This window comes from Gigantopelta aegis, chromosome 9, assembly GCF_016097555.1.
Source record: "Gigantopelta aegis isolate Gae_Host chromosome 9, Gae_host_genome, whole genome shotgun sequence".
Classification (NCBI taxonomy): domain Eukaryota; kingdom Metazoa; phylum Mollusca; class Gastropoda; order Neomphalida; family Peltospiridae; genus Gigantopelta; species Gigantopelta aegis.
The window spans coordinates 46344622-46358527 of record NC_054707.1 but is presented as its reverse complement, the minus strand read 5'-3'; the positions used below and the strand labels follow the sequence as shown (position 1 = coordinate 46358527).

The window sequence follows — 13906 nt, the reverse complement described above, 5'->3', positions numbered from 1 at the left end:
GCCCTACTTTACTTAAAAGTTAATACAATTTTACTAAATACTAGAAATAATCAAATATGTTACCTAAAGAGGGAGATAGAGCTTAAAACACTAACAATGAGGGGCTGGGTGTGGGCAGGATATTTATATTTACAAAATAGACTTAACTGCAACATTTGACCAAAAACATTCACTAGCCATCGGGCATAGCAATAGTAATTATTTACTAGCCCAACATTGAATATCATTAGCCATGGGAGTGGAGCTACCATAATCTAGAAGTCCTGCGGTCAAATGATACTAGTTCAAATCAAATTACATAACCAACAATTCTGTATGAAAATCACAGTTTATTGAAAAAAAATGATAAAATAATAAATATGTGCATGCAGTCTACAATTAAAAATGCATTCAATACATAGATTTGATACTTCTACATACAGGTACATATATATAAGTTACTACAATTTCACTAATACAGTTAAAACCACAGAGAAATTACTATAGTAAAAATACAATATTAATAGTAAATAAAGTTAACACATATTATGAACACCGTATATTTTGCTACGTCATAAAATAACGTACAATTTAAAATAACATTTTCATGATTTTATTATTTAAAAAAAAAAATCAATGCCAACATATTTAAAAACAAGTTAACTATGAAATGAAACAAAAACAAACCTAAAAGTAAACCTAATTTAGCAACAAACATGGTAATTAAACCATGCTCTAAACATACTTCACATCCCTTTTGTAAAACTTGAAAAACTTGAAAATCAAAGCAACAAGAAAACCCCCCCCAGAGAATCCGATAATGATGAAATAAAATGGGCATTTTCTAAAACAATTGCTTCATCAAACGTTGGAACCAATAGAGGTAATAATAACTTTAAAAAATCATACTGCAAGTAATATAATGTCAATGAAATGAAAAATTCTAAAAACAATAAAACTGGTTTTGTAAAATATATTTTAATGCATCTCGGCAGGGTACTAAAACTAAAAATACGGCATTCATTTCAGGTCATAACAGCAACAGAGGTAACAAAGCACAAATAGGATGTTTAAAAATGTTCCAAACAAAACAGTTTCAAAACTAGCACCATTTTAATCGATGTGTATTTCCTTAGTCATATATAACATCACACTTGGCACATATCGATACTGTACTTAATCCAAATGTTTTCATTATGTACAGATAATAGAACATTGGGGGGCAAAATAGACGAGGGGAAATTATTTTCAGTGTGCAGTTAAGAAGCCTTCAAACTTTAAATGAGAAGCAATTTTATGGGATAATTATAGCCTAGTTCTTTTGTGCATAATAAATGTGTGAGCTAGCAATATACAGCTGAATGTGGCTGTATGGTATTATTACAATCATGATCAACATAATAAGTTTTTTTTACTTCCACTAGATTCTGATTTTGTTCATGTACAATGCTATGATCACTTGATTAAGAAACACTGTTCCTCATTCAGTACAAATATGATTTTATAAGTGTTGCTTTACAACTGCACAAGTCTGAAATGATAATTAGCTACAAGAATCACTGCTCAAACATGTAAAATTGTTAATAATCCATTTATCCAATCTTGATATACTATTCTTCAGCCAAAAATTTGAATCTTTCTTTCAATTAAATCTGCCATCACCACTTAACAGCAGGGTAATATTATACAATTATAAATTAATATTTGAAATTCATAATTATTTTTTAAATACCAATTTTGTATTTCTCTTTTGTACAAAACAAAATATTTTTCATTTTAGCGAAGTGGACTATCATTCCAGATAAAATTTGTTAAAATTACTTTATTTTAAAATACACAGTGCCAAAACATCACCTAGGAAGATGCAAAATGTTCTTAAAAATGTGTTTGTAAAATGATGAATTCAGCAGTAAAAATGTGTGCTATGTTGTAATGCACTAAAAATGTAAAAATGAAAGAGCGTGGTCAGTAGTAGACTGATAAAAACAATGTTTTGATAACTCCGTCACAATAAGGACAGACTAATTGTTGATTCTAACTGTGAGACATTATACAGAGATGGGTAAAGCTCTTTTTATGCAACTTTTACCCTCAAATTATGCATTTAAAAAAAAGTTCCAAAATGAACTTTTCTGAAGGTCAGTGAACTTATAAACTCCAGATGTTTCACAGCATTTGTTAAATCAAATTGGGTCTCCAACACCATATTTCACAAATTCTCACTAATTTAATATTTATGATATATTTAAAATCTTTCTGCTTACATTTAAGCATTATGGATTGTGCTAAAAATTCTTACTATTTTAAAATGTAAAATTTATTAATAAAATCTCAACAAAGTTAACAACTGGCCCAACATTCACGGTCAACTGCATACAATAATTTCAAGTCTTTATATAAATTATCTTTGGCATAATTAAAACCACATGATCTGAATTACTAGTTAAGATGTAAGTGTTTGAATAAAACAAAAACCGTGTAAGTTGTAACAACTAGTTTAGAAATAAATGCACAAAGAATTGCAATGAAACAACATGGGCCACTGATAATAAAACTGATGTCTAGACTAGAGACAGATCCACATTGAAAATCATCATGAGTCCCAAGGATCTTTAAGAAAAATTTAGAGACCCAGAGACTTAGCATGTATAGACTGTTGATTTCATTTCAGTTATACCACCCACCAATTCCCAGCTCATCCACTACTAATTCCCAAATCACCCACTGCCAATTTGCAAATCACCAATCAATTCACAAATCACCCACTGCCAATTTGCAAATCACCAATCAATTCACAAATCACCCACTGCCAATTCCCAGATTACTCTCCAATTCCCAGATAAGTCATATTGATTTAAGTCTAGATGGGTCAGTTTTATTATCACGAAGCCAACATTCATTTTTTTTTTTTTTATGCATTTTGGAGTTTCTTTGTACTGGACAACAAAATGAGCTCTTGGCACCACGGGCCAAGATTTTGTCTGGAGATCACGATACATTCCCATACATCACCATACGATACACGGACTATGCTGTAGGCACTTAATACAAATGGAGTATACTCTCCCAGCTTGGGAGACAACTCTCCCTAATTAAAAATAGAGTATACCCTCCCAGCATGAGAGATGGAGATTACTCTCTCTAATAAAAGAGTATACAATACAAGCAAGGGAGACAACTCCTTGCAAGGGAGATCACACCTCACAAGGGAGACAATTTTCTGCAAAAGGAGATCACTCTGCATGGGAGACAACTCCCCACAAGGGAGACAACTCCCCACAAGGGAGACAACTCTCTGCAAGGAAGATCACTCCTTGCAAGTAAAACAACTCCCCACGAGGGAGATAACCCTTCCGAGGACTGCGCCACTATGTGTACCACGGCCTCTTCCTCATCCAGCGTATTGTGTAGCCTGCGTCGATGCGGATCTTGATGGACGCCGCCTCAGCCGCGCGGACCGTCTCCTTCACGGCCTGCATCAGATTTTGTGCATTACCGACCAGCATCTCTGTGGCCTCTTGGTCCTCTTCAGACCCTGCAAGTAAACCAGTTAGCCTGGGTCAGTAAACCGATTAGCCTGGGCAAGTAAACCAGTTAGCCTGGGTCAGTAAACCGATTAGCCTGGGCAAGTAAACCAGTTAGCCTGGGTCAGTAAACCGGTCGGCCCGGGTCAGTTAACCAGTCAGCTTGGGTCAGTAAACCAGTTGGCCTGGGTTAGTAAATCGGTTGGCCTGGGTCAGTAAACCGGTTGGCTGGGTCAGTAAACCAGTCAGCCTGGGCAAGTAAACCGGTTAGCCCGGGTCAGTAAACCGATTAGCCCGGGTCAGTAAACCGATTAGCCCGGGTCAGTAAACCGGTCAACTCTGGTCAGTAAACTGGTCAGCCTGGATCAGTAAACTAGTAAACCGGTCAGCCTGGATCAGTAATCCGGTCAGTAAACTGGTCAGCTTGGGTCAGTAAACCGGTTAGCCTGGGTTGGTAAACCGGTCAGCTTGGGTCAGAGGGATCATTTCAACATTTGCTGCCAGTCTAACATATTTCTTACTAGGTAGTCGGTTTTAATGACTGGAATTACATACTGAATACATTGTCTTGTCTAGAATGTCAGCATCCGTGTACCCATTGTTGTTGGTCAGTTCAATCATGGTACTAGCTCAAACTTCATTTTTACTTCTTAATATAATATACATTTATATACCTATGGAAAAAATTTCCTGTGCATGTACTGCACAAGGTATGTGTTTAACGGTAATAAAGGAAAAATCTAATTGTTTTTCAAAAAATTATTTTTGGTCATTATATTTACAAACATTATGAGAAAATTTGCAGTTAGGTTGATGTCATCATCTGTGTTAAACTTTTGACTACAAAATTTTCAGTTGGTTTGAGACCATTTTATTAGTAAACAGGAACTATTTTTCACTGGTATATATATTTATATATATGTATGTATTTAGGGTTTTTTAAGATATAAATTTATAGGCCAGTAAAATCCAGTTTGGGCTAGTACAAACACTATGATGACCAGAAACATCTCGTATATATAGACTCTGATAAACTAAATTAAGAAATGTATTTAATATGTAATTTTAAGTCTCTCTTAGTCCGAAACATGTTACAATAGCTGCAAACTTACGATAGTCTCATTAATATTAAGCAGGTATATCTACAATTGTAAAAAAAAAAAAAAGAAGCTTAACAATTACTGATAATTAAATACAATTATTTTGTTACACAACTGTGGACAAACGGAAGTTAAAACGTATTTGAATTTGGAATAATAATTAACACCACACAACTGGTGTTTTCTATCAATGACTAGTGATAGTACTATAGTCATAATAATAATTACATTCCAAATTCAAAGATTTCTGGATAAAAAGTGTTTTTAAAATGAAATGAGTTTGACAGCAAAGGCATAACATTTAATTTACGACAAAATAAGAACAAAAAAGAATAAAAATGAAAACAACATTGCTTATGATCAAAAGGAATAAAAAAAAAAAAAAATGCAAGTAAACAGATCTAACATCATAGCCAGACAATTTGAGCTCAATACAGACAACTACAGTCTTTAATTCTCAACACCATACCACATTTCAATAGTATTGAGATACTTGAGAGCTTTTGTTTCCAATATAGATCTCAAAACAAATGTACAGAAAAACTTTGTTATTTTATCACAAGTACCACTACCAGGTAATTATTCAAAACAGTTGGAAAATGTTTCCATCGTTAAGTGGGCATGCCATTAAGCAACTACATGTAATATTTACTACAACATGCACAAATATACACACACACAAATGTATCAAATATATTATAAAAATATTTAGCTGTGGCTTAAGGAAAAATACCAACAGCAGCAGGGTTCACATGCCCATCCATGTAAGTATTGATCAGTTTTAACTCATTTATTTCTTATCTGTTTTGTGTATAGTGTATATAGAGGATTCGACACAAGTGTCTTTTAATATGGAAATTATCAACCGAGTCTGTGTTAAAGGAATGCTTAAGTAAGGCTTTTGGCCTGGTTTGTATATTCATCGTTATATAATGCACATTATTGTTTAATATCAAAAAGTATAATCTTATATTTAATCAATAAAACAGTTAAATGTGACGGCTATTATATAAAATGGGAGCAGCCATTTTGTACCATCCCAGTGAATACGCCCTCTGGCGAGTCGGTGTTTACGTAATACATAACGTGTCATGTCAGGAATTAGTCTTAGAACTGGATGCATCGCAATGTTCTGTAATAATATCCATCCCAGTAAGCCACCAATAACTATATATTATCTTTCAATACAAAATAAACCACCATTGTCAAAGTGTCAAAATAACTATTATATTTTGTCCATACATTAACCCACGTACTGAAATGATAATCAAGAGTGGGTTTTTTTTAGTTAATTGGTCTTTTCTTTCTGTGGCCTGTACCTGTGGTTCCTGATTGGCAGGTGTATATTTTGGATGGTCACCAGTCACGGTGTCTAGACACACAAAAAAAAATATGTGCCTGTTTTCTTGAGATCACAAAGTATTATAAGAAAACCGCTAAAATTGTAATGGACATTATCAGCTGTCCTGCTTTATTACTGTAAATAATTCCGTAAAACCCTTGATTATGTAGACTTTTCCCATCTAAAATCACAAAACTGATCAATTACGTAGTCCCAAAGAAAAGAAAATTATCACTTGGAAACCGTGAGTGGTCATTTTTGCTCCAACATACCCTACCAATAGGTCTAATAATATGCATTTTTTCTTTGGATTTTTTGAGAGAGAAAAATACTATAACCCCATTTTGTTCTATTAATGCAAATTGATATATATTTAGTTAAATAGTTTATTATATTATCAAGTCATTTATGTTGTTTTGCAAGTCAGGTTGAAGTGCTTTGTCGTAAATGACTGCATTTGCTTTATCCATCAATTTTGTTTACACTGTGCATACAGGAGTTGGTCGGAGCTGACGTTACTTCGCCCCAAGCTAGAATTCCCGATGCACCAAAAACAAAAGAAAATGGCTGCCCCCAATTAAAAGGAATAATCACGCTTTTTTTAACTCTAAAATTACGCATTTTTTATTTCTTAAGTGTCAGTATGTGTTGGTGGTCCAGGTATGCATCTTTCCAACACATAAGGCTCACGTTTGAGTTTAATCTCCCTTTAAAGTGTCAGTATGTGTTGGTGGTCCAGGTATGCATCTTTCCAACACATAAGGCTCATGTTTGAGTTTACTCTCCCTTTAATTGGTATTTGTCGCGGCTCTGCTAAAAATTATAAAATAACATCTTCATTCGATATTTAGTACATTACAGTACTAAAGTCGCCTCCATTGATAATATAACATCATCACGATTAGCACAAATTACTTTGACGTCATATCCTAAATATTATGAAAACGTTAGGCTCAGATATACATGTCTTGATGGCTTGTAAACAAATGACCAATTCACAGCAAAACATTATTACCGACACACCTTGAAAATCTGCATACCATTATTAAAGGGACATTCCTGAGTTTGCTGCATAGTAAGATGTTTCCGACTAATAAAATATTTCTACAATTAAACTTACATATTAAATATATTTTCTTGTTTAGAATATCAGTGTCTGTCTATTTAATGTGTTTCTGGTCGTCTTACTAGTTGTAAGAAGCCCAAACTGGATTTCGTCTTCAAATAATTTCGTACATACGAAAAAATATATTTTCAGAAATAAAACAAAATTTAACCCAGTACAAATATTAGAACGATCAGAAACATATTTAATATCCAGCCACTAATATTTTATGCAGAAAAATATCTTTGATATTTAATTACAATCGTTAAAAAGTCTTTGTTAGTCGATATCGTCTCAAACATTGCAGCAAACTCAGGAATGTCCCTTTAACAAGGTTAATACACTAAATTATCACATGGGTTTATAACATGGATATAATGGATAAGTTATAGGATAAATATGCTGTATCCAATGCTTGAATACACTCATGGTTGGAAATGTTTATTATAACCCAACAGCTGATGGTTTTTTTTGTGTATGTAGGTTATTCTTTGTTATATTCTTATTGATAATTAAAGTGGAAGCTCAATATTTTAGTTTTCTTTGTTCTTACAAGGCAAGTCTTATTTTTCAATAACTTGATCCATACACGTGGGCTTTAAAATTATTTGTCAACGAATGCTGCAGAATTAAACATCGCACCTACTTCAGTGAATAAAAACAATTTGTGAGTTAACATTCAGAATTAATGTACTTCTTTAAGAAAGAAAATAAGAAAAAGCAATATATATATATATATATTTTTTTTTTTTAAATAATAATAAAATGAATAAATTTTTATTGCAATTTTAAAAAAATACTTTTTCTTTTAAAAATGCATTGAGATGAGCATTCGTAGATGCAACTATAAACCAAGTTTCATTATCAATCTAGAAAAAAACTAAATGCCAAAACTTAGTTGGTGGTAAATGCAAAAATTGATACAGTTGCTGTCGTTTCGCTGCCAAGTTAAAACAATAATCAAGAGATGAATCAGTTTTGATACCCAGTCCTACTATGTAACACCCACCGTAACACCCACCGTTACACCGATCGTTACACCCACTGTTCAGTTCTAATAAAATTAAATTTTAATACCCAGTTCAACCAATGAACACCCACCATTCACAGAATAAAACTAAATCTGAATACCCAATCCCACCATTTAACACCCACCATTCACAGATTAAAACTAAATGTGTACTACCTCCATCCACACTATTAAAATATTAAATTCCTCTACACACGACATGGCTTGTGTATCAAACAACTGTATGGTTCCAAACACGACATGCAATCAGTAAAAGCAAATATTCACAATCTACACAGATTAGAACGTGGAAAACCCCAGTTGTTAACTGTTGGGGGAAGGGGGTTAAAGATCAATATTTCCAGCATTACTTGGTACAGATTTTTTCATTTTCACCCAGCAGCCATTTAAATTAACATCTACTATTGTCAACTTGGCCAACAATTTCTTTTTCTTTTTTAATAGTCAGATTTGAGTAAATGCACCTTTAAATAAAGGATGGGGTGGTAGGAATGGTGTTTACCGTTACCACTTTGCTTGGTATTTCACAATTCATTTTAATATTAAAGGTAATCATATTATTATATATTTTTTTAAATCTAGACTAGATTAAAATCTGAATGTAAAACCAGAGTACTTACATACAATATAATAATTTAATTTGTTATAATTTTCAATGTCATTGTTAATATCAATAAATCGGTAAATACTTCTATGTTTAGTTTCAGATAAAACACTTGTTCAGTTATTAAAAAAAAATATTTAAAAAAAAGAATACAATTTATACAAAAACGTATGCACAACACAAAATCTTACTTAACATGTAATCATCTACTGATTATCTATAGATAAAATCTAGATCAAGTTACAAATCATAAACATGCAAGGTTTTAGAAAACAAAACAAAAAAACTAAACAAGAAATAGAAGAGAAAAATTATCAAACTCTTTTAACAATTTCTGCTGAGTAAAGAATAAATTTTGTTAACCACAAAAATGTAATCAACACCAACAATTGTTTTCTTACTCCATATAGAACTTTTTTAACAATTTAAAAAAATAAAAAATAAAATAAAGATAAAAAAATAAAAAATAAACAAAACACCTTAAAAGAAAGAAAAAAACCTGACATTAATGAGCTTGAATAGCTACTATATCTCAAGTTACAGCAAATCAACTGTCGACTACAAAACAGGACGTAAGCAGTAAAATACATGCAAATACAAATATTTTGTTGCTTGTTTGAAATACATAATAACCATTTACGAAATTCAGAAGACGGTTAGTTTTATAATGTAGATGAATCACTACAGCATCTGTGTTCACGGCAAACCAACGGTTAACTACCAAGAGGAAGTTAACACAATGCAAGATCAAACATGCGTAAAATCAGTTTACCACACGCTATTTCACTTCCGTCTGGGCTCGGCACGGGTTCTACATTCAGATACAGTGTCAATAAATATCACAAATCCAATGATCAAAGAATAAAAAAAACCTACAAATTAAATTGAAAAGAATAAACCAAATGTGACTTAAACTTGTTTGTATTGATTTTTTTAAATCACTTACAAATTAAATTGAAAAGAATAAACCAAACGTGACTTAAACTTGTTTGTATTGATTTTTTTAAATCAATCTTAACACGTTTTAATTAGAGGTAAATGTTAATGCATTACATTCATAACAAAGCCAAAAGTCGATACAGTCTGAGCAAATGTGATTTTTTTTTATCTCCTTTCATTTTTGTTTTACATCAAACAGCTGAGGTTTTTTGTCTTTTTAAAAAAAAAATTCAAAACATTTAGAATGGAGCTTCAGTTATAAGAGTAGGCAGGTTTTTGTGACTAATGCTGTTTCATGTAAGATACATGTAAATATTCCCTAACAGTTGACAATAAAATTCTGGGTGAAAGTCGAGACATTTTTGTTCATGTTTTCTTAATGCCCAACTCTCACCTGCCAATGATTTCATAATTTACTCATGTAAAACAGTTTAGTCACCATCTTGGAACACAATACAGAAGTAAATAGATCAATGCTTGTTTTATTTTTAAACATGTCTTGATGCAACTTATAATCTTGTCACCATCTTGTAACGTAATGTAGAAGTAAATAAATGAATGCATGTTTTATTTTTAAACATGTCTTGATGCAACTTATAATCTTGTCACCATCTTGTAACATCAAGTAGAAGTAAATAGGTCAATGCATGTTTTATTTTTAAACTCTGTTGAGACATAGGCATGTCTTGATCATAGTTGTTGAAACTTATAATCTTGCCACCATCTTGTAACATCAAGTAGAAGTAAATAATACATCAAAGATCGTTTGAATTTTTAAAATACTGTTGCTTCTCATAATCTAATGTAACATAATACAGAAGTAAACATGTCATGTCCTGCTTTATTTAAAACCTTTAGAAGCATCTCAACTTCAAAAGTTGGTTTCTTAAAAACTGCATTTACACGTGAAAGAGTATCGAAAATTAGGATATTATGGGAGTAAAATGGATGAAATTTAAATAATTAAATATTCAAAATACATTTGATATTAAGGCTTTCAAGATTACTTTATTCTGTATAAATTCTGTTTAATAACAAAGATTACAATGGAAAGAAGAGAATTTCTATTAAAACAAACCTGCTGCAAAAAGCCTTGGAATTATTTCTACCACACCTAGCAAGTGATGAGAATCATATTCAACTAGAGAGAAATCAGTGGACTCACCTTGTGCTCCCAGCATAGTGGCCTTCACCGTAGACAGAATCTTAAGTTGAGTGCCGATTGTTGGGATTCGTTCACAAACTTGGAGCAGGTTCTGTGAAAATATTATTTAAAATATTAATTACTGGTAGCGTAACAAATGTTTCTGGTTTTTATATTAATTATCACCATCATTATCATATTATGTGATGTACATGTATGTCATTAAAAAACGATTATATATATAGTGAAACCTCTCAAAACCGGACCCTCTGTAAACCGACAATCCCTCAAAACCGGACGTTTTTCATAGTCCCTTTTTAAATATCTGTGCAGAAAAGAACCTCTGTAAACCGGATACATGTTAAAATCAGACTTTTTACTTGGTCCCCTGTGTGTCTGGTTTAGAGGAGTTCCATTGTATATATACTCACATACATATCACAAGCATGTATATTACAGGGTTCATACAGGTCATACAGACTTTTTCAAGTACTTAAATTAATTTTTCAAGGACACAAAACATGTTTTAAATACATTTACCTAGAAATAAAAAGTAGACTGTCATTGCACATATAATTATACACCGCTTCAAGCCTTAATTTAGCACGAAGTCCTTTTGAATACAGGTGTGTGTGTGTGTGTGTAAGTACATTTATTGACGATACTTATGTGTTTCTTTACAACAGATGTCACAGATACTAACAGTGTATTACAGATGATGCACTACTTATTTCACCCAAACCAATTTTACAGCTTTGCCCTCCAGTTTTAATTCTAAAAACTATATTTTAATGCTTAGGTGCGCCGGTTCACCAGACATCACCGTATACATATCAAGCTCGGCATGTCTGCATCTTGAGCGCGGGCGTCGCTGAACTAATCTGTGACGTCATTTCCCAAGAGCGCTATGGCTGTTCGCCTATTATCGCTCACCAGTAAATCCCAGTCACAAAATTTATCAAGTTGCAAAATACTAACGCACATCATTAAATATGTTAAACTAGCCTGACAAACAAAACAAAGTACACACCTGATCATTTATTCAAACTACAAACATACAGATTTCGTAACGCTGCCTCGCCCAAGCTTGCTACACTGAATGCTTTAAAGCATAGTCTGCATCGCGCTTTGTGTCCATCATCGGGCACACACAAAAGCCAGTTTGCAACCAGGTATTGTTAAATTTACACTTGCCTGGCATGTTGAAAGAATTTTCACGGTGAATTTAACAATCAAACAATGGCGTCTTCCGATGATGCACAACGACCACATGTCTGCATGCACAAATACTTTGACCCAATTAGACAGCAGTATTTGTTAATATTTAATTTCCGTGGATAGTCGAAGCACATATTTGGCGGGAATGACAAAGAAGTTTGGGATTGACGTGTAAATAAATCTACGGACGTGATTCAATTTTTTTTACTAAAGCTAGGAAAGGCATGTTTCCTATTTTTTTCAAGAGGGGAAAATAAAATTTAAGGACTTTTCAAAGATTTTTTCACAAAAGTAAGATTTTTCAAGGTTTTCAAGGCCTTGAAAATACATTAACAAAATTAAAGTACTTTCAAGCACTTCAAGCTCCTGTGCGAACCCTGATATTATACCCAAGAAAGGTCTGCACCCAGGTCGGGGATCACGTTGTTTCAATGAAAAAATTAATGTTTAACAACACCCCAGCATGTAAAATACATCGCCTATTGGGTGTCAAACTCATGTTATGTCTACATTATTAAAACAGATACATTTTTCCTTCTAAAGATAAACTTGTACCAAAAAGGAATCATCTCTGATTTGAAAGTCCTTCGTAAGATATGCAGACATGTATCTCAGGGTCATATTATTAAAATTACTATGAATTTGATCATTCATGTCCATAAAATTTTTAAAATTAAAAATTAAAAATATTATTTTAAACTTTAAAAAATTAAAAAGCCAATCACTCTTCTTAAACACAAACAAAACAGAAATTAATGCAGTGTTTGCAAATCTTACTGTTCTCATCTTCTTGTCTGTACAGTCTGAAGCGAGTTTCTTGGCGAGTCGAGTGACTTCCTCCGATGACTCGGCAATTGCTTTAGCCGTAGCAATCAGATCCTTCTTAGTGCCACCTTCACCCCTGAAACCATAAAATACAAATACAAAATGATATAACAGTATCTTGAAACAATACTTAATATGTCAATGTCAATAATAAACAAGGAACATGAAAAAAGCACACTGCAAAGTAATTTGTAGTCTACAGCACTTGATTGTATTTTTTCTATGATTTCTCTAAATATTTTGCAAATAAAATTATATCAGATGTTTTGTGCAGTACACTTCTGAGCATATATTATAAGGTTACTACACAAATTTCAATGCATTTTTTTATTTTTTTTTTACAATATGGGATTTCATTCTACAAGCTCACATTGTGAATATCTGTATTGGAGAGTTCAATATGTATTTTCAACACAATGTGAACGCGTACAATGACATTTTATATTGGAAACAACACTGAATAATACATTTTTATTATACGTATCACAACTTATTTATTAGTTTCATATTAAAGTTTTATATGTGGGTTACTTTTAAAATAATACTCCTGTTACTAACATCACTGCTACATGTACGTTGGCTGATGTGATAAATGTATTCTGTTACTTGAACCGATGTTGTATTATATCTCAAAATATACGGCATCATATTACAATGCAGATGCTTATCAAAGTGTAAACTACAGAATGACTATTAAATTTAGTTGAAATGGAGTAAAATTTTCAGTTTTTTGTCTTTCCCTACCTACATGTAATTATACATGTATATCAGATTTTATTATTATTTTGTTTTTTCTGAGGCACTCTCACAGCGTTAGCACAGCTGAGAAATGAATAAAAATAATGTTACTTTAACATAGCAATGTGCACATACACATGTATGTCCAATATTAATTTTTAGCAACCAATATATACTTTTAGCATCCAATATAGGCTTTTTGTATCCAATATGGGCTTTTTGTATCCAATAGAGCTTTTTGAGTACAAGACTGGCAATTATTGTTTCATCACATTATAAATGAATCAGTTTGATTACAATAGATATACATGTCATCAAGGCTTCTAGAATTTTTATAAAATCCACTGGAATCAAAAAT

General features: G+C 32.4%; 1 protein-coding gene across 10 annotated transcripts in view; it reads right to left on the bottom strand.

The window, feature by feature from the left end:
• Window positions 1-314: 314 nt before the first annotated feature.
• Window positions 315-13906, bottom strand: part of LOC121381142 (vinculin-like) — an 84863-nt gene continuing 71271 nt past the window's right edge. For 8 of the 10 annotated variants that reach the window (XM_041510293.1, XM_041510295.1, XM_041510297.1 and 5 more), the window contains 4 exons: window positions 12763-12886; window positions 10789-10879; window positions 9457-9495; window positions 315-3514 (listed from right to left, as the gene is read on the bottom strand). In XM_041510293.1, the coding sequence (XP_041366227.1) occupies window positions 3348-3514; window positions 9457-9495; window positions 10789-10879; window positions 12763-12886 (421 nt within the window). In that variant the 3' untranslated portion in view covers window positions 315-3347. The remainder of the gene's footprint in view (window positions 3515-9456; window positions 9496-10788; window positions 10880-12762; window positions 12887-13906) is intronic. The other 2 variants (XM_041510294.1, XM_041510303.1) reach the window with 1 other exon arrangement.